We start from the raw sequence: 18,630 nt of genomic DNA, 5'->3' as shown, positions 1-18,630 counted from the left end.
GAAATAGACAATTACTTCTTTTCATCTGTCTCGTCTTCCATAAACTACTTCCAGCTAACTTGGAGTAGAGGTAAACAAAACAAGTGATGTAGGAAGGCTTGGTTGCGCATATCAAAGAAGAAAATATTTAATCAATTTTAGTTTTAATGTTTAAACAATTTTTAGTTTTATTTCTGTTTTGGATTAAAAGTCCATTTGGGTCTCTTTTAGTCCATTAGGGTTTTTTTGTTTTATGTATTTAAAGACATTTGGGGTGACCAAAAGAATTATCTTTCATTATAATAAAATTCAAGGTTTTCTTTATCTGGTGGATTCCAGAGCTTATCTGACAAGTTTTGCGATTGCAACCCTGTGTTTTGTTTTAGGTTTGTGAAAAATAGAAATTAGAGTGTTTTGAATGTGCTTGAGTGAGTAAAGCACTCAGCATCCATAATATTTATACACTATATAATTAATTACATATTATGTTTACAAGGAGAAATAAATAATAGTCCAACTTCCTAAATGCATGAATCTAAATATACATGAACCTAAAACTTAAATGCTCTTTTTAATGGAAAACATACAATGTATTTTTTCTATTTCCAACACTCCCCCTCAAGCTGGTGAATAAGTATTCTCCATTCCCAGCTTGGATATAATTCGTTCAAAATTTGAGCAACTCAATCCTTTAGTGAGAATATCCGCAAGTTGCCCATGTGAGGACACATATGGGGTGCAAATCAGCCCACTGTCAAGCTTCTCCTTAATGAAGTGTCTATCAACCTCAATATGCTTAGTTCGATCATGTTGAACTGGATTATGTGCTATACTGATAGCTGACTTATTATCACAGTAGAGCTTCATGGGTCCTTCCCATTTGATTTTCAAATCTTCTAAAATAATTTTAAGCCAAAGTAATTCACAAATGCCTTGTGCCATGGCTCGAAATTCAGCTTCAGCACTAGAACGTGCTACTACATTTTGCTTCTTACTCCTCCAAGTCACAAGATTTCCTCCAAGAAAGGTGCAATACCCTGTAGTGGATCTTCTATCAACAATTGATCCTGCATAGTCTGCATCAGTGTAGGCCTCAAGTGTTGTATTTCCATTTCTTTTGAACAAAATTCCTCTTCCTGGAGTTCCCTTGAGATACTGCAGGATTCTATGAACTGCTTGTAAATGGATCTCTTTAGGACAATGCATGAACTGACTAACCATACTTACAGCATATGCAATATCAGGTCTAGTGTGAGACAAGTAAATTAATCTCCCAACTAGACGTTGATACATTTCTTTATCTACTGCAACATCTTCTTCTGTATTACCCAATTTAAGATTTGGATCCATAGGAACGCTCGCTGGTTTACACGCTGTTTTTCCTGTCTCTTTGAGTAAATCTGTAATGTATTTTTGTTGTGATATAAAAATGCCTTTTCGGGAATGTGCCACCTCGATTCCCAAGAAGTACTTCAGCTTTCCAAGAGCTTTTATTTCAAACTCCTTAGCCAAACAATGACTCAAGATCTGTTGCTCCTTCCAATCATCTCCAGTCATTATAATGTCATCCACATATACTAACAAAACTGTTACTCCCCCTTGTGGCGAGTGTTTGATGAACAAGGTGTGATCCCCTTGACTTTGCTTGTACCCCAAGGATGTCATAACCTTAGTGAATCTTCCAAACCATGCTCGAGGTGATTGCTTTAGGCCATATAACGCTTTCTTCAACCTGCAAACTGTATTGTCAGACACATTTTTTTCATACCCCGGTGGTACCTGCATATAAATCTCCTCCTCAAGTTCCCCATGTAGGAAAGCATTCTTCACATCAAATTGTTGTAAATTCCAACCATAATTGGCAGCAAGTGACAAAATTACTCTCACTGTATTCATCTTCGCAACCGGTGCAAATGTTTCTGAGTAGTCAATTCCATAGGTTTGTGTAAACCCTTTGGCAACCAACCTGGCTTTATATCTTTCGATTGATCCATCAGCCTTATATTTTACCGTGTACACCCATTTGCATCCAACTGGCCTCTTTCCTTCTGGTAAAGTCACTATCTCCCACGTTCCATTCTTCTTCAGTGCGTCCATCTCAATATTCATGGCTTGCTTCCATTTTTCATCAGACAATGCCTCAGAAACATTAGTAGGTATGGAAGTAGCGTTAAGGTTTGTAAGGAAGGCTCTATGGGTAGGTGAGAATTTTTGAAAAGAAAGATAGTTTGAAAGGGGATATAAAGGCTGTTTGGTGCATTTTCTGGTACCTTTCCTAATAACAATTGGAAGGTCTAGGTCATCATCTGTTGTTTGGGTCATAATTTTATCCTGCAATTCAGAAGAATTAATTACCTCATTTGAAGGAGTCGAGTCAGGCTCTTGAACTTGTGTCGATTCAGGAACGGCCTTTGACTTTCTCATGTAAACCAGATTCTTTCCATATCTCACATCCACTTCAGGTTCACGTTCAACTACTGGTATATTTGATTGATTTGACTCAACCCCCAATTCTTCAGGCTCAGATGGGTTTGGTACAAGTGTGTTTAACTCAAGACCAGAAAGATCGGGTCTATTTGACTCAAAACTGGAAGAATTAGGTGGATTTGACTCGAGACCAGAGAGATTGAGTGTATTTGAGTCATGACCAGATGTATTTGACTTAATACTAGACAAATTGAGTGTATTTGACTCGAGACCAGAAAGATCAAGACTTTCAAGCTTATCTTCCTTAAAACTCTCCCCCTGAAGATAAGGTTGAGTGAAGTACGGTTCCTCTTCATGGAAGGTTACATCCCGCGACACAAAGAATCTTTTAGATGGAGGATGAAAACACTTATATCCCTTTTGAGTAGAGGAATAACCGACAAAAACACATCTAAGGGCTCTAGGATCGAGTTTTTTCCTGTCTTGACTATGCACATGGACAAATGAGACACACCCAAAAATTCGAGGTTTGAGATTACTACTTGTTGACAAATTTGGATAGAAGGAAGAAAGAACATCCATAGGACTCTTGAACCCTAATACTCTAGAGGGTAATCGATTAATAAGATATGTGCTAGTGAGAACGGCCTCCCCCCATAAATATTTGGGAACATTTTTATGAAACAATAGTGCTCGGGTTTGGTCTAATAGATGCCCATTTTTTCTTTCTGCGATTCCATTTTGTGGTGGTGTTTTAACACAAGAAGACTCATGGACAACTCCCTCTTTTTGACAGAAAGAAATAAGAACATGATTGAAGTACTCTTTTCCATTATCAGACCTAAGTCTTTTAATGTTTACTCCAAATTGATTTTTAATCATGTAGAAAAACTTTGGAAAAACAGTACTGACGTCAGACTTGTTTTGGAGTAAAAATACCCAAGTAACCCGGGTACAATCATCTATAAAAGTCACAAACCACCTAGCACCTGTTACATTTGGATTAGTAGAGGGACCCCAAACATCTGAATGAATAAGATAGAAAGGGGAAAGACTTCTTTTGTTGTTTAATAGAAATGGTAGACGCTTATGTTTAGCAAACTCGCACACATCACAATGAAGACTTTCAATATCTACCTTATTGAATAAAGACGGAAACAAAACTTTAATGACTCCAAAAGAAGGATGACCTAATCGACAATGAAAAAGAAAGATTTTTTCCTTTTTGGAGAGTATTGACTCTGACATAAATGAGTGAGACAAGTGGACATTTGTACAGTGACCTGGTTCTTCAAGATAGTAAAGGCCATTCCTTTCTCTAGCACGTCCAATCGTCTTTCCCGAGTCCTTATCTTGAAATATACAACAATCATTAAAAAAAGTCACACTGCAGGATAAATCATTTGTAAGTTTTTGTATGGAGACAAGGTTCATGGATAGCTTCGGAACATGGAGAACCCTTTTTAAGGTTATAGAATGATTTATTTGAATATCTCCAAAGCCAGCTACAGTTACAAGAGTACCATCAGCAGTAGAAATTTTTTTATTACTGGAACAAGGGGAATATGTGGAGAACTGTTTTGAAGAGGGTGTCATATGGTCTGTGGCTCCTGAATCTAATATCCAAAATAAATGAGAAGGTGTTTCTGAGACATGAAATCCAAATGAGAGTGGAAGCTTACTAGAATACGCCACACTACAATTACTTGATGATTTTTCCATACCAGAAAATGCAGGGACAGTGGATGGAACAGTGCAGACAGCGGCTGAAACTTGCAAACAGTGGCTGGAACTTGCAAACAGTGACTGGAACTTGCAAACAGTGGCTGGAACTTGCAGACAGTTGCTGGAACTGTGCAGACAACGGCTGAAACGGTGTAGACAGCGGCTGGAACGGTGTAAACAGCGGCTGAAAAATGTGCAGAGTTGTACCAACGGCTGCAGAAAACTGTATGAAACAGTACGGACGGCTGCCGGAAAAGTATAGATAGCGTTTTATTGAAAAAACTTGACAGCACGTGTTGCCCAGTCAAGATTTAAGGGTTCTGACAGCATAAAAATGCCCGGTCAGATTTCTAAATACTGATATTAGCGGAAGTAGAGTCCCCTAGATTAGGAGCTCTGATGCCATGTGAAAAATAGAAATTAGAGTGTTTTGAATGTGCTTGAGTGAGTAAAGCACTCAGCATCCATAATATTTATACACTATATAATTAATTACATATTATGTTTACAAGGAGAAATAAATAATAGTCCAACTTCCTAAATGCATGAATCTAAATATACATGAACCTAAAACTTAAATGCTCTTTTTAATGGAAAACATACAATGTATTTTTTCTATTTCCAACAAGGTTTAACGCATGTTATTCTCTAGGACTTCCGACTGCGTCAACAAGATGATCCACGATTGTACTCGTGAATATTCTCCAAGTCCATGAAGTATTTAATTGAGCCCACCTAGTTTACATGTCAGTCCACGAGTGTATTTCACATGTTTGTCTCGGTCGGGTTGAGCTCCTCTAACTTTCCCTCTATCTCTCTCATATTACATACTCTCTCTCATCATATTTCCCTCTTTATTTTTTAACTTTTTTCTTTAAAAAATTGCCTAAAGTCGTCAAAGGTAGAGAAGGCAAAGTTGAAGAATCCTACTTTGTCTGAGTCACACCAACCTTCAATTATTAAGTACTCTACCTCACTTCAATTATCAAATACTCTACTTCACCGGTGTGTTTCGAGAATTCATCGTGACTCCCCTAAAATTCATTCAACTTGACATCCACCAAAATATTTGTTTTGAATAAAAATAAGTGAAATTGGAGAAATAAAATCAAATATTTCATACTTTTAAAAATATATTGCAAAATTTGAATTCATGAAGAGTTTACTGGATATTCACAAACACTTATTTTTTTGCATTTGATTAGTTTTACTAAAGTCTCTTAATTCCAATATATATTGGATTGTTTAAAAATGTTTTCCACTAGCGTGTTTCACGTGTCTCACAAGTCACATCAACATTCAATTATTAAGTATTTCACCCCACTAATGTTTGTTTCATGTGTCTCACAGTAACATTCAGGAGTACCTACAATGTCTATACCCACTTTTCCTTTAAGGAGTAAATAGACCCGACAAAAACAAATGTACTTTTGTCTCCACATGACAGTAGAAAATAATTGTCATGTAACTATTCACTAGTCAAAGTCTTCCCACAATAAAGCACTTCACTTGAACTTAAGAATAGAGAAAAATAGAAATATGATGCACATTATAATGAAATAGAGCACATTGTAGTAGTTGATTTATTTGTTCTAATAGTCACAAGCTTCAATTATTAAGTACTCTACCCCACTGGTATCTCACAGTCACCAATAACATTCAGAAGTAACTAGAATACCAACTTTTTCTGCATGCAGCCAACAAGAAGAATTGTATTTGTCCCCACATAACAGTAGACAAATATTGTCATGCATGTAACTATTCATTAGTCTATGTTTTCCTATAAATCACAGCCATTTTACAGATAATCTAAGCACCAAAACAAAGCACTTCACTTGAACTTACTTGGAGTGCCAAGAAAAATTCTTGAAAGAGCTATAGCCTTTTCTTGAAAACTGAGAAATGATATGGCAGAAACTGCAGTGTCATTTGTTTTGCAACAACTCGGCCAATTTTTATTAAACGAAACTTTTCAATCTGTAGTAGAAGAAAGAACTTTGGTGAGAAGGGTTGAAAGCGACTTCAAGGACATCAAAGATGAACTTGACAGCATCCATGCCTTCCTCAAGGATGCAGACACAAGGTATTCTGATGATGGAGTTAAAATTTGGGTGAAGCAGCTGAGAGAAGTATCTTTTCGTATACAAGATGTCATTGATAACTACATCTTGTATGAGGCAGAAAGAGTCAACCAATCTGGATTAAGATCAGCATTCCAAAGGATTCCTGGCTATAATCCACTCATCCAAATTGCTTCTGAGATTCAGGAGATTAAGTTATCACTTGGTAAAATCAAAGAAAGAAGGAGCAATTTTAATTTTCGGTCTGAAAGAGGATCTAGAGGGGCTAAAGCTCCTAGAATTGGTGACCCTCGAATGGATTCTTATTTCATTGAAGAGACTCGAGTTGTAGGGTTTGAGATCCCGAGAGATGAATTGGTTAGTCGCTTGGTGGGGGGAAACGATGAGCTCATGTTGGTTTCTGTGGTTGGCATGGGAGGACTCGGGAAAACCACTCTCGCTAAGCTTGTTTTTGATAATGAGCTAGTGAGAGGGGACTTCGATTGTAGAGCTTTCATCACAGTTTCTCAATCGTACACTATCAGAGAGTTGTTGACAGAAATGATAAAGAAGTTTTACGAGGACAGCAATCGGCGTATTCCAAGTGATCTGCGGAAGATGGATGATAAAACTTTGATTACTCATGTGAGACAATACCTTGAGTCAAAAAGGTACTTGGTTATATTTGATGATGTTTGGAAAGAAGAATTTTCTCTTGAGATTGAACATGCCTTAATTAATAATAAACGAGGAAGTAGAATCCTTGTGACCACTAGAAAAATGCATGTAGCGGAGTATTCTAAGAGATCTTTTCCTGTTCATGTTCACGAGCTACAACCTTTGCCTCCAAACAAAGCATGGGAGCTGTTTTGCAACAAGGCGTTTAGAAGGCAGTGTCCAGAAGAACTTGAGGATGTGTCCAAAGAGATTGTTCGAAAATGTGGAGGGCTGCCACTAGCAATTGTGGCCATTGGTGGTCTTTTGTCAACAAAAGACAAAACCATTTTCGAATGGGAAAAGGTGAGTCAAAATACGAGAATGCAGTTAGATAGCAATGTGCACTTGATTGGCTTAAAAGAGATTTTATCTCTTAGTTATGATGAATTGCCTTGCCATTTGAAACCATGCATGCTGTATTTTGGTATATATCCTGAGGACTACATAATCAATAGGAAGAGGCTTACTAGACAATGGATAGCTGAAGAGTTTGTGAGGCAAGAGGAGGGCGGAACTTTGGAAGAACTTGCTGAAAAGTACCTGACAGAATTGATACATAGAAGTTTAGTTAATGTTACCAAAGTTGGATTTGATGGAAAAATCAAAAGTTGCCAAGTCCATGATATTATGCGTGACGTGATCATTAAAAAAATGAAAGAGTTAAGTTTTTGTCATTTATGCCATAGAGATGATGAACAAGTCTCTCTTGGAATAACTAGACGCTTTTCTATAGCAGTTATCTCCAACAATGACTTGACGAACACTAGCAACTCGGGAATTCGTGCTGTATTTGTTTTCGACAAAGGTGAGTTCCCTAATCACTTCATAGATGGATTAATTGCTAAGTTCAAGCTTTTGAAAGTGCTGGATTTTGAGAATTCTTTGTTGAAATCTATTCCTGATGACTTGGGGAATCTCTTCCATCTAAGGTACTTGAACCTGAGCCATACAAAAGTTACGGTTCTTCCCAGATCCATCGGTAAGCTAGTCAACTTAGAAACCTTGGATCTAAGGCAAACTCGAGTGCATGAGTTACCAGAAGAGATAAACAAGCTCACAAAGCTAAGGCTTCTTCCAGTTTATTATAGAAAATATGAAGGGCATTATTCTATGTTGAACTTCACAATTGGTGTGAAAATGCAAGAGGGTATTGGGTGCTTGATATCTTTACAAAAACTATACTTTTTGGAAGCAGATCATGGTGGAATAGACCTTATCCAAGAGCTCAAAAAGTTGAAACAGTTAAGGAAGTTAGGCATAAGGCGCGTGCGGGGAGAATATGGAAGTGCATTATGTGCTACAATACAAGAGATGAAGCACCTCGAATCTCTAAACATTACTGCTAGAGCTGAGGAAGAAATCCTTGACTTGGATTCTATATCAACTCCACCTAAACTTAAAGTGCTCAACTTGAAAGGTAGATTAACAAATATGCCTGATTGGATTCCAAATCTTAAGTATCTTGTGAAACTAAGGCTTGGCTTATCTAACTTTAAAGATGATCCATTAGACTCTTTAAAGAATTTGCCAAATTTGTTGAGGTTGAACTTGTGGGATGATGCATTTGCTGGTGATAATTTGCATTTTCAAGTTGGAGGGTTTCATAAGCTGAAGGAGCTTGATCTCACTAGATTGAATAATCTAACTTCTATCACTATAGAGAATGGAGCATTACGCAGTCTTCAGCATTTCAGATTTAACAACAACCCTCAATTGAAGCTGGTCCCTCAAGACCTTCAATACTTGGAAAACCTTCAATTCCTTGGATTTGCTGATATGCCATCTGAATTGGTTGCAAGCATTGATCCACGCATAGGGGGAGAATTTCATCGGATAATCAGGCATATTCCTCTAGTACTCATTCGACAGAAAAAAGGATCAAAATTCCACGACTATGAGTTGTATCCTATTCCAACTATAAATAATGTCTGAACTGTCAAGGTATGTTTATTGATGTCTTAAGCTTTCTAAGTTCGATTAGCTCTTTCATAAATCATGTAACAAGATTGTTTATTCAGCATTGAAAAATTAAGGTCACGAGACCAATTTGCGTGTTTCTATTTGTATCATACTCAGTTTTGACAGTTTTCTGTGCCCATATGAACAGGTTCATATTCTCCATGTTGCAGCTCACATGAAGATGCACTTTGTCTCTTCGTTCCTTCTACGGTGTGCTTAATAAATTATTTCCTTGAATTGAATCGTCTACTATATATTCAAGGAATGTGTACTCTATTAATAGACCAATGCTTCTGTTTTCATTTTCTGTTTTCTGTCATTTGTGTGTGGTGTTGTTTATTATTGGTTGTTGTGTGGATGCTTTTCTATAAGCAGTACAATGGATGTTTCAATTTGTTATGAAAGATGTATGCAATTTCATTACTACTATTTACATAATGTATTACATTGATGAATTAGTTGCAGCATATATATTATAATGAATGCATATCTGTCTAGTAGAGTACTCAAAATAGTAAGCAATTAAGACAACAGTGATTCATTTTTTTTGGTAAATGAGGCTTATTAATTCAACAAAACCATATATAATAATAATCATAAATATAGTCACTGCGACAACAAAAAGAAATGCCTGTTTTAAGACCAAGGATCTAGGAAGAATGAAATATTTTTTTGGCACTGAAGTTGCACAGTCAATGAATAGGATTATCTTTTCACAAAGAAATTTTGCATTATACATACTCAAAAGAAACTAGTATATTGGACTGTAGACCAATTGACAATCCTAAGGATCCAAATCTGAAATTGTTACCCAACCAAATGAGCCTTATTCTAATTCTGAAAGATACCGAAGACGGGTTGGAAAACTCATTTACCTTACTATTATAAGGCCGGATATTTCTTTTACGTTTGGAGTGGTAAGTCAATTCATGCATTCTTCTCATAACGATCATTGAGATGCACTAATTCGAATTCTGAGGTACATTAAAAGAAACGCGGGACAAGGAGATGCAATCTCCTCATAACGATCATTCAGTGCTGTATGAAGATAAAAGAAGCACTCAATTAGTCGGATTTTGCGATGTAGATTGGGTAGGTTCACTTATTTATAGGCGTTCTACTTTAGGGTATTGTGTGTCAATTGAAGAAAATCTTATATCATGGAAGAACAAGAAGAAAAATGTGGTTGCAAGTTCTAGTGCATAGGTTGAATATAGAGCTATGGTTATAGCAACGCGTGAGCTCATTTGAATTAAACAACTTCTTCAACAACAACAACAATCAAGCTTTATTCCACTAAATGGAGTCGGCTACATGAGTCAACTTTCACCATAATGTTCTATAGAAGATTGGTGGAAAAATTGAATTACTCAACTGTTACGAGAGCTAATATTGCTTTTCATGCAAGTGTTGTGAGTCAATTTATGTCTTCACCCCCAGATACTCACCGGAAAACACTAATTCGCATTGTTAAATATCTGAAGAAAACTCCAAGAAAGGGAATTGTGTACCAAGATCATGGGCATATGCACGTGGAGGCTTTTTCTGACTCAAATTAGGCAGGATGTCCAGTGAATCGGAAATCTACCACATGATATTGTGTATTCTTCAGAGTTAATTTGATATCTTGGAAAAGTAAGAAACAAAATGTAGAAGCAAAATCAAATGCAAAAGCAGAATACAGGGATATGACTCAAACTACTTGTGAACTAATATGGATAAGACAAATCTTGGATGAGATGAGATTTAAGAATAATTGTTCTATGAAATTGTGTTGTGATATCCAGGCTGCCATACATATTACATCAAATCTGGTCTTTCATAAAAGAACAAAAAACATTGAAGTAGATCGTCACTTTATCAAAGAGAAGATTCAAGAAAATCTCATATTCACTTCCTATGTTAGGACAGAAGATCAGCTTACAGATTTGTTTACAAACTCATTGAATGTGGTGCACAGTGATTTCATTTGTGACACGTCAGACATAACTAATGTATATGCTCAAGCTAAGGGAGAATATTAAAAGGAGTATATTATAATATGATATTACCAAGATTAGAGGGAAAAAAATGGTTAAGGATAGAAACCCAAATTAAAACATGCGTGAGTCTCCTGTTTTTTAAGTTTAGTTTAGATTCTGCTCCAACACTTCCTGGTTGATTCTTTGATTGTTGGCACAAATAATAAGAAATCACTTAGGTTAAGCAAATAATATTCTAAAATACAAAGACATTTCATTATTGTCAAACTGCTGTATTTATTTTTAGGTACAACATCCCACAACTACATTTATTATATAGTCATAAAGTCATAAACATCCACTTGTCCTGCTAAAAGTTTCATTTATAAATATCTATTTTCTAATATTTCGATATCTTAAATTTTTTTAACACTAATCTAATGTTTATTAATTTTTTTTAACAATATGTTATTATTTATCACTTATTATTTTATTAACTAACTGTGTAAAATTTAAAGGAAACACAATAAAAAAGCAAATTTAGAATAATTGTATGTCCCCACAGAACAACAAAAAAGCAGTTTCTTGTATAAACTCAGCTTTACTCAAGAATCAAATCTGGCGTATAGAAAAGGCAAAGGACCAAAAAAAAATTGATTAAGTTGTTTGCAAGAGCTAGTTTGTCCAAAAGTAACAGAAATTAAAAATGGCAGAAACTACAGTGTCATTTGTTTTGGAGCAACTCTACAAACTTGCATTAGAAGAAGGAACTTTGCTGACAGGAGTACACAAAGACTTTGATGACATCAAAGTTGAACTTGAGAGCATTCAGGCCTTTCTCAAGGATGCAGACAAAAGGGCTTCTGATGCTGGTGAAGGAGGAGGAGGAGGAGGAGGATCTAATGAAGGAGTCAAAACTTGGGTGAAGCAGGTAAGAGAAGCATCTTTTCGCATAGAAGATGTCATTGATTATTATAGCATGTATTTGGCACAAAGGGTCGAGCATTCGAGTTCTGGATGCATGGCCTCGCTCAAAATGGTATTTCAGATGATTAAAACCATGAAGTGGAGACATCAAATTGCTGCTGAGATGAAAGATATCAAATTATCAATTGGTGGAATCAAAGAAAGAAGTGTGAGGTATGAGTTTAAGGCTGAAAGCGGACCAGGATGCTCTAGAGGGAGAGGGACTACTCAAATTGAAAGTTTTGGTGATCCTCGAATGGCTTCACTTTTTATTGAAGAGACTCAAGTTGTGGGATTTGAGTCATCAAGAGATGAATTGGTGAGATGTTTGGTGGAAGGAACCAATGAACTCATGTTGGTTTCGGTGGTTGGCATGGGAGGACTCGGAAAGACAACTCTTTCTAACTATGTTTTTAATAACCAGCTCGTAAAAAAGCACTTCGATTGTAGATCTTTCATCACAGTTTCTCAATCTTATACGGCGAGGGAGTTGTTTATTGATATGGTAGAGAAATTTTGTAAGGACAGCAATGAGTCTATTCCAAAGGGTCTGCAGAAGATGGATAACAAAACATTGATTACTCATGTGAGACAATACCTTGAGTCAAAGAGGTACTTAGTGTTTTTCGATGATGTTTGGAAAGAAAATTTTTCTGATGAGATTCAAAATGTCTTAATTAGTAACAACAAAGGAAGTAGAATCATTGTGACCACTAGAATGATGGATGTTGCTGAATATTTTAAGAAATCTTTTCCTGTTCATGTTCACAAGCTACAACCTTTATCTCCAAAGAAAGCATGGGAACTTTTTTGCAACAAGGCATTTAGATATGAGCCTGGAAAAAAGTGTCCAGCGGAACTCGAGGGTATGTCCGGTGAAATTGTTCAAAAATGTGGAGGGCTACCACTGGCAATTGTGGCCATTGGGGGTCTGTTGTCAACAAAATCTAAAACCATTTTTGAATGGGAGAAGGTGAGTAAAAATCTGAGAATGGAGTTAGAGCGCAATGCCCATTTATCTAGTTTAATAAAGATTTTGTCTCTTAGTTATGATGATTTGCCTTACCACTTGAAACCATGCATGTTGTATTTTGGTATATATCCTGAGGACTACATCATCAATCGCAAAAGACTTACTCGACAATGGATGGCTGAAGGGTTTGTAAAGGATGAGGAGAATAGACCATTGGAGGAAGTTGCTGAAGAGCACATGACACAGCTGATACATAGAAGTTTGGTTCAAGTTTCCAAAGTGGGTTTTGATGGGAAAGTGAAAAGTTGTCAAGTCCATGATTTGTTGCGCGAAGTGATTATCAAAAAAATGAAAGATTTAAGCTTTTGCCATTTGATACAAGAAGATGAAGAACATGTCACAGTTGGAATAACTAGGCGCTTCTCTATAGCAGCAAATGCTAACAATGTGTTGAGAAGCTCTAGTAACACGGGAATTCGTGCTATTTTTGTTTTTGACAAAGGAGAGCTGAATGAACATTTCATGGACAGAGCATTCTCCAAGTTCAAGCTTTTGAAAGTGCTTGATTTTGAGAAATCTTCGTTGAATTCTATTCCTGATAACTTAGGGAATCTTTTCCATCTAAGATACTTGAACCTGAGTCAGACAAAAGTTACCGTTCTTCCCAAATCCATCGGTATGCTAGTCAACTTAGAAACCTTGGATCTAAGGCAAACTCCTGTGCATGAGTTACCAAAAGAGATAAACAAGCTCACAAAGCTAAGGCTTCTTCCGGCTTATTATAGAAAATACGAAGGGCACTATTCTATGTTGAACTTTACAATAGGAGTGAAAATGCAAAAAGGTATCGGAAGCTTGAAATCTTTGCAAAAACTTTACTTTTTGGAAGCGGATCACGGTGGAAACGACCTTATCCAAGAGCTTAAAAAGTTGAAACAGTTAAGAAAGTTAGGCATAAAGCATGTTCGGGGAGAATACGGAAACGCATTATGTGAAGCAATACAAGAGATGGATCACCTTGAATCTCTTAATATCGGTGCTATAGCTAAGGAAGAAATCCTTGACTTGGATCTTGCATCAGCTCCACCCTATCTTAGAGTACTCAATTTGAAATGCAAACTAACAAAGTTGCCTAAATGGATCCCAAATCTCCAGTATCTTGTGAAGCTAAGACTCGGTTTGTCTAACTTCGAAGATGATCCACTAGACTCTTTGAAGAATTTGCCGAATTTGTTGAGGCTGAATTTGTGGGATGATGCGTTTTCTGGTGAAAGATTGCACTTTCAGAAAGGAGGGTTTCATAAGCTGAAGGAGTTGGATCTAACTAGATTAAATAGACTAAGTTCGGTATCTATAGACGAAGGAGCTTTACTTTGTCTTGAACACTTCAGATTTAACAATAACCCTCAATTGAAGGTGGTACCGCAAGACCTTCAGCACTTGAAAAACCTTCAATTCCTTGGATTTGCTGATATGCCAGTTGAATTAGTTGATAGCATTGATCTAGAGAAAGATGGACCGTGCCATTGGATTATCAATCATATTCCGCTTGTACTAATTCGTCAGAAAGTAGGAACAAGATTTCATGACTATGAGTTGCGCCCGATTCCTACTCAGCTCAATGTCTAAAACTTTAAGGTACTCTTTCCTCTAACAATTTTATGCTTCTCTTGAGTTATTTGTATGATACTCAATTTTGATAGTTTTCTGTATCCATGTAAACAGGTTTATATTCTCCATGGTGCAGCTCACATGAAGATGCACTTTCTCTCTTCATTCCTTCTATTGTGTGCTTAATAAATTATTTCCTTGAATTGAATCATCTACTTTATATTTAAGGATGTTATTTCTTTCATTTGTGTGTGGTGTTGTTTATTATTGGTTGTTGTGTTGTGTGGATGTTTCTCTATAAACAGTACAATGGATATTTCAATGTGCTATGAAAGATGTATGCAATTTCGTTGCTATTACTTACATTTATGAAATCTACCTGTTGATGCAGATGATTGTTGTATGGATAATCATATATTAGAAAAATCAAATAAAAGATAATATGAGTTGCAACATACCTGATATTAGATGAAGGACTCTGAAATCATGATGATTTGCAATTGTCCTAAAGTCATGGACGGTTGACATCTTCTAATGTATTCTATTCTAATCAACAAACCTGCATATTGTTAAATTTTTTCAACCAAAAGGGATAGTCATTGTGAGAGTGACATTCATTCTACCACGAACCTAGTCTCTTTTGAATAACTTTCAACAAGGGATTTCGAGTAATAAACTTCTTAGGATTTGTCCCACGGGCTAGCCTAAATATTTGGAGAGGATTGCTCTTTTCACCCTTATGTGTGTTCCCACACCACCGCGAAAAGTCACAACTTCCCCTAGCGTCTCGAAATATATCTCCGGACGCACCTAAAATCACACCACCAAAGACGTTGTAAGTGAGACACCTCTATTTTACCTTTAAGAAAGTCCGGAAATGCATCTCCGAAAGATTCCGGAAATGCTTCTCCAAAAGGCGTTGGTTTTGGCTTTCTTTTTTTGTTTTCTGTCATTTGTAGTATTGTTTATTATTGGTTGTTTGTGAATGTTTTTCTACACACTGTAGAATGGAGATTTCTATGGATATTTCAATTTTCTATGAAAATTTTTCTACAAACCTAAGCATTATACTATAGGGTATTGATAATAGCATGCCTTACATTTCATATATGCTTTAAAACTTCACATTGGACCACCATGCTTGAGTTTAAGTTATGAGATGCAGCATACCTGATATAGATTGAGGACTCTGAAATCATTAAGGTACATGATTGTGATCTGCATTTCGTACTAAAATCACGGCCACTTAACATTTTCTTGTGATGCCAATTCCATTCTAATTCACACACCTGCATATTAATATATAACTTGACATAATGGATGCATATTTGTCTAGTAGAGTACTAAATAGTAAGCAATCAAGACAATATTGATTATTTATTTATTTATGGTGAAGGTGTTATCATTCTGAACAATGAAACACAGATACCAGAAACACGACAATGACACTGACACGTCAACACCGATAATAATTTAAAAATGTGAATGATTTAAACATAATCACAAATGTCGGTGTCGGTTTTTTACACAACCACATCTTTTTTCAGAGGTGTCGATGTTACAGAGATTCTGAACAAACCAACTGACAATTATACATATAGTTTTTGAGAGAAAAAACAAATGCCTAATTTAAACCATTTACCCATACTGTGTGGTCTTTATTCAGCTTATCATTCCTTTGTTCTATCAGGTTTACAAGTATATGCTCCCTCAATCTCACACTTCTTCCATTCCATCTCATATTAAGTGTCATTGTTACATTAGCAAAAGAAAAATATCCTAAAAGAAGTGTGTTTTATTCCAATTATATCCCAAATTAACACAATATGCATCATTCTCAAATTCATTAAAATCTACATGTATTATATGGCAATAGCTGATAAGCAATGATTAACAAGGATATTTGTATAAATCTGGGAATTTTTTTTGACACTTGGCTAAGTTAATCAGATTCTAATCACAAGAAAAAGATAAGTTTGTTAATCAAATTCACAATACATCTGAGGATTTACAACTAGGACTGTTAAGAAAAACTGCAAACCAAACCGAACCGAAGTTAAAATAATCGAACCATATTGTACAAACAGTTCTAAAACCGAACCATATGGTAAATAAACCGAATAGGAAAGCGAAAAATTCTAAAAACAAATTTTAAACTTATTTTAAAATTCGAAAAAATAGTATAGCAGTTCGGTTCTTTAGCAAATAGTTAGGTTAAGTAAAAAATGTTTTCTAACAGTTCGGTACGGTTTGGAATACCGAACTAGGATACCAATAATTATGATTCGATTCGATTTTGAGTAAATTGAAACAGTTCGGATTGATTCGAATGACATTTTTTATTTTTTCACCGAGTTGTACCGTGAATAGCCCTAAATTACAACTAACTATCTCAGTAACACCGACGCTTCTGACAAAGGTATAATTACAATCAATCAATTCATCTTTTCAAATTTTCACCTTGTGTTTGTGTTTAGGTCTGAGTGTCGTGTCTGGTGTCTCAGTGTTGCTTCATAGCTAGCTACTACTAAAGATACAAGACTAATTTGAAGATAAACAACAGCACTTTATCGCAATCTCTCGTCTAGTAAAACAAAAGCTAGTTCAAAGTTTCAATGAACGTGAATGTAAATGTGATTATCATGATGAATTTCTTCCACCGATTGAAAATAGATTGCGGCAATGAAGATCAAGGAAATGCGAAATTGTTACCGATTAATTATAGTTGTGAGCGATGGAGTTGCATCTGAAACCGCAAATGCTGATCTGAGGAGGCGTAGAGAGAGAGTGATGTTGAGAGGTTTAGAGGATGGTGTTGTTGCGTTTACGGAGGACTGAGACGACGGGGCCGTTGCTGAGGAACCCGAAGCTTGATAAAATATTCAATTCCGATAGGTCTAACGCGGGAAGACTGCATTTTTTTATAAATAAACTTTTTTAAAAAAAATGAATAGTTTAATTTGCATTTAGAATAAAATATACCTTAATATAATAATAATAATAATAATTATTATTATTATTATTATTATTATTATAATTATTATTATTATTATTATTATTATTATTATTATTATTATTATTATTATACTTCAACAAGAAGAAAGGCAGGAACAAATTCGTAATCTTAGAAGTCTTATCCCGAACCAATATTGAGGTACCGACCACAGTCTTGGACGTAAATGCAATTGGGGACACCATTTGTTGGATGACTTCGATATACAACTACTTAGCAAACGGACTCCTACCGAACGATCCTAAGGAAGTCGCCGTCGTCAGAAGGAGAGTCTGCTCTTATGTGTTGGTCGAAGGCCAGCTGTATCGAAGGGGGTTCTTCATTCCCCTCCTCAAATGTTTCAACGAAAGCAAAATTCCCCATGTCCTGCGGGAGATACATGAAGGATAAATGCTCAGCACCTAGGAGGAAGATCACTCGCCCGGAAGGCCTTACGAGCTGGGTATTACTGGCCCACCATGCAGCAAGACGCCAAAAAACACGTGAAAAAGTGCGATAAATGCCAACGTTTCGGGGATATGCACCTGGCTCCTCCGAACGACCTCAAATCCTTATCATCGCCTTGGCCATTCGCTTGGTGGGGTATGGACCTCTTCGGTCCCTTCGCCACTGGCTCTAATCAAAACAAGTACCTTATAGCGATCGTCGATTACTTCACCAAGTGGATCGAGGCAGAAGCGCTGGCCAAAATAACCCGCAAAACGTACTCCGTTTCTACAAAAGAAACATACTTGCTCGGTTTGGTGTACCTCTGGCTATCATCACCAATAACGGAACCTAGTTTACCGATAAAAACTTCCAAGAGTTCGTCACGAAGTTGGGGACGATACAACATTTTGCTTCCGTCGAACATCCTTAGACTAACGGCCAGGCAGAGGCTGTGAATAGAGTAATCTTGATGCACCTCAAAAGAAGACTCGACGAAATCAAAAAGAGGTGGGATGAATAGCTACACAGCGTCCTCTGGGCCTATCGAATCACGCCCCATTCAACCACGGGAGAAACTCCTTTTCGACTAACACATGGAACTGAAGTCGTGATATCTATTGAGATAAACGAGCCAACTAGGAAAACAGAGGAACCTTTGGACGAAGAAATGAATGGCGAAGCCGTCAGAGAAGAGCTCGACCTAGCCGAAGAAGTCCAGACAGGCGCTGCCCTCCGCGAAGCATCACTCAAGCAAAAGATAGCTTTAAGATGTGACATGAAAGTCGTTAAACGAGAGTTCGAGGTAGGCAG

At 36.6% G+C, this 18,630-nt stretch overlaps 2 protein-coding genes across 2 annotated transcripts; both read left to right on the top strand.

The window, feature by feature from the left end:
- Window positions 1-5,921: 5,921 nt before the first annotated feature.
- LOC131593586 (disease resistance protein RPM1-like) lies at window positions 5,922-9,322 on the top strand. The gene is made up of 2 exons (XM_058866154.1): window positions 5,922-8,849; window positions 9,016-9,322. The coding sequence occupies exon 1, from the start codon at window positions 6,039-6,041 to the stop codon at window positions 8,838-8,840; it is 2,802 nt and encodes a 933-aa protein (XP_058722137.1). The 5' UTR covers window positions 5,922-6,038; the 3' UTR covers window positions 8,841-8,849; window positions 9,016-9,322.
- Window positions 9,323-11,440: 2,118 nt separating this feature from the next.
- Window positions 11,441-14,776, top strand: LOC131593583 (disease resistance protein RPM1-like). Its single transcript, XM_058866152.1, has 2 exons — window positions 11,441-14,405; window positions 14,493-14,776. The coding sequence occupies exon 1, from the start codon at window positions 11,535-11,537 to the stop codon at window positions 14,394-14,396; it is 2,862 nt and encodes a 953-aa protein (XP_058722135.1). The 5' UTR covers window positions 11,441-11,534; the 3' UTR covers window positions 14,397-14,405; window positions 14,493-14,776.
- Window positions 14,777-18,630: the final 3,854 nt, after the last annotated feature.

The sequence above is a fragment of the Vicia villosa genome, linkage group LG3 (assembly GCF_029867415.1).
Source record: "Vicia villosa cultivar HV-30 ecotype Madison, WI linkage group LG3, Vvil1.0, whole genome shotgun sequence".
NCBI classification, from domain to species: domain Eukaryota; kingdom Viridiplantae; phylum Streptophyta; class Magnoliopsida; order Fabales; family Fabaceae; genus Vicia; species Vicia villosa.
The sequence above is the reverse complement of the archived record's forward strand: the minus strand, read 5'-3'. Positions and strand labels throughout refer to the sequence as shown.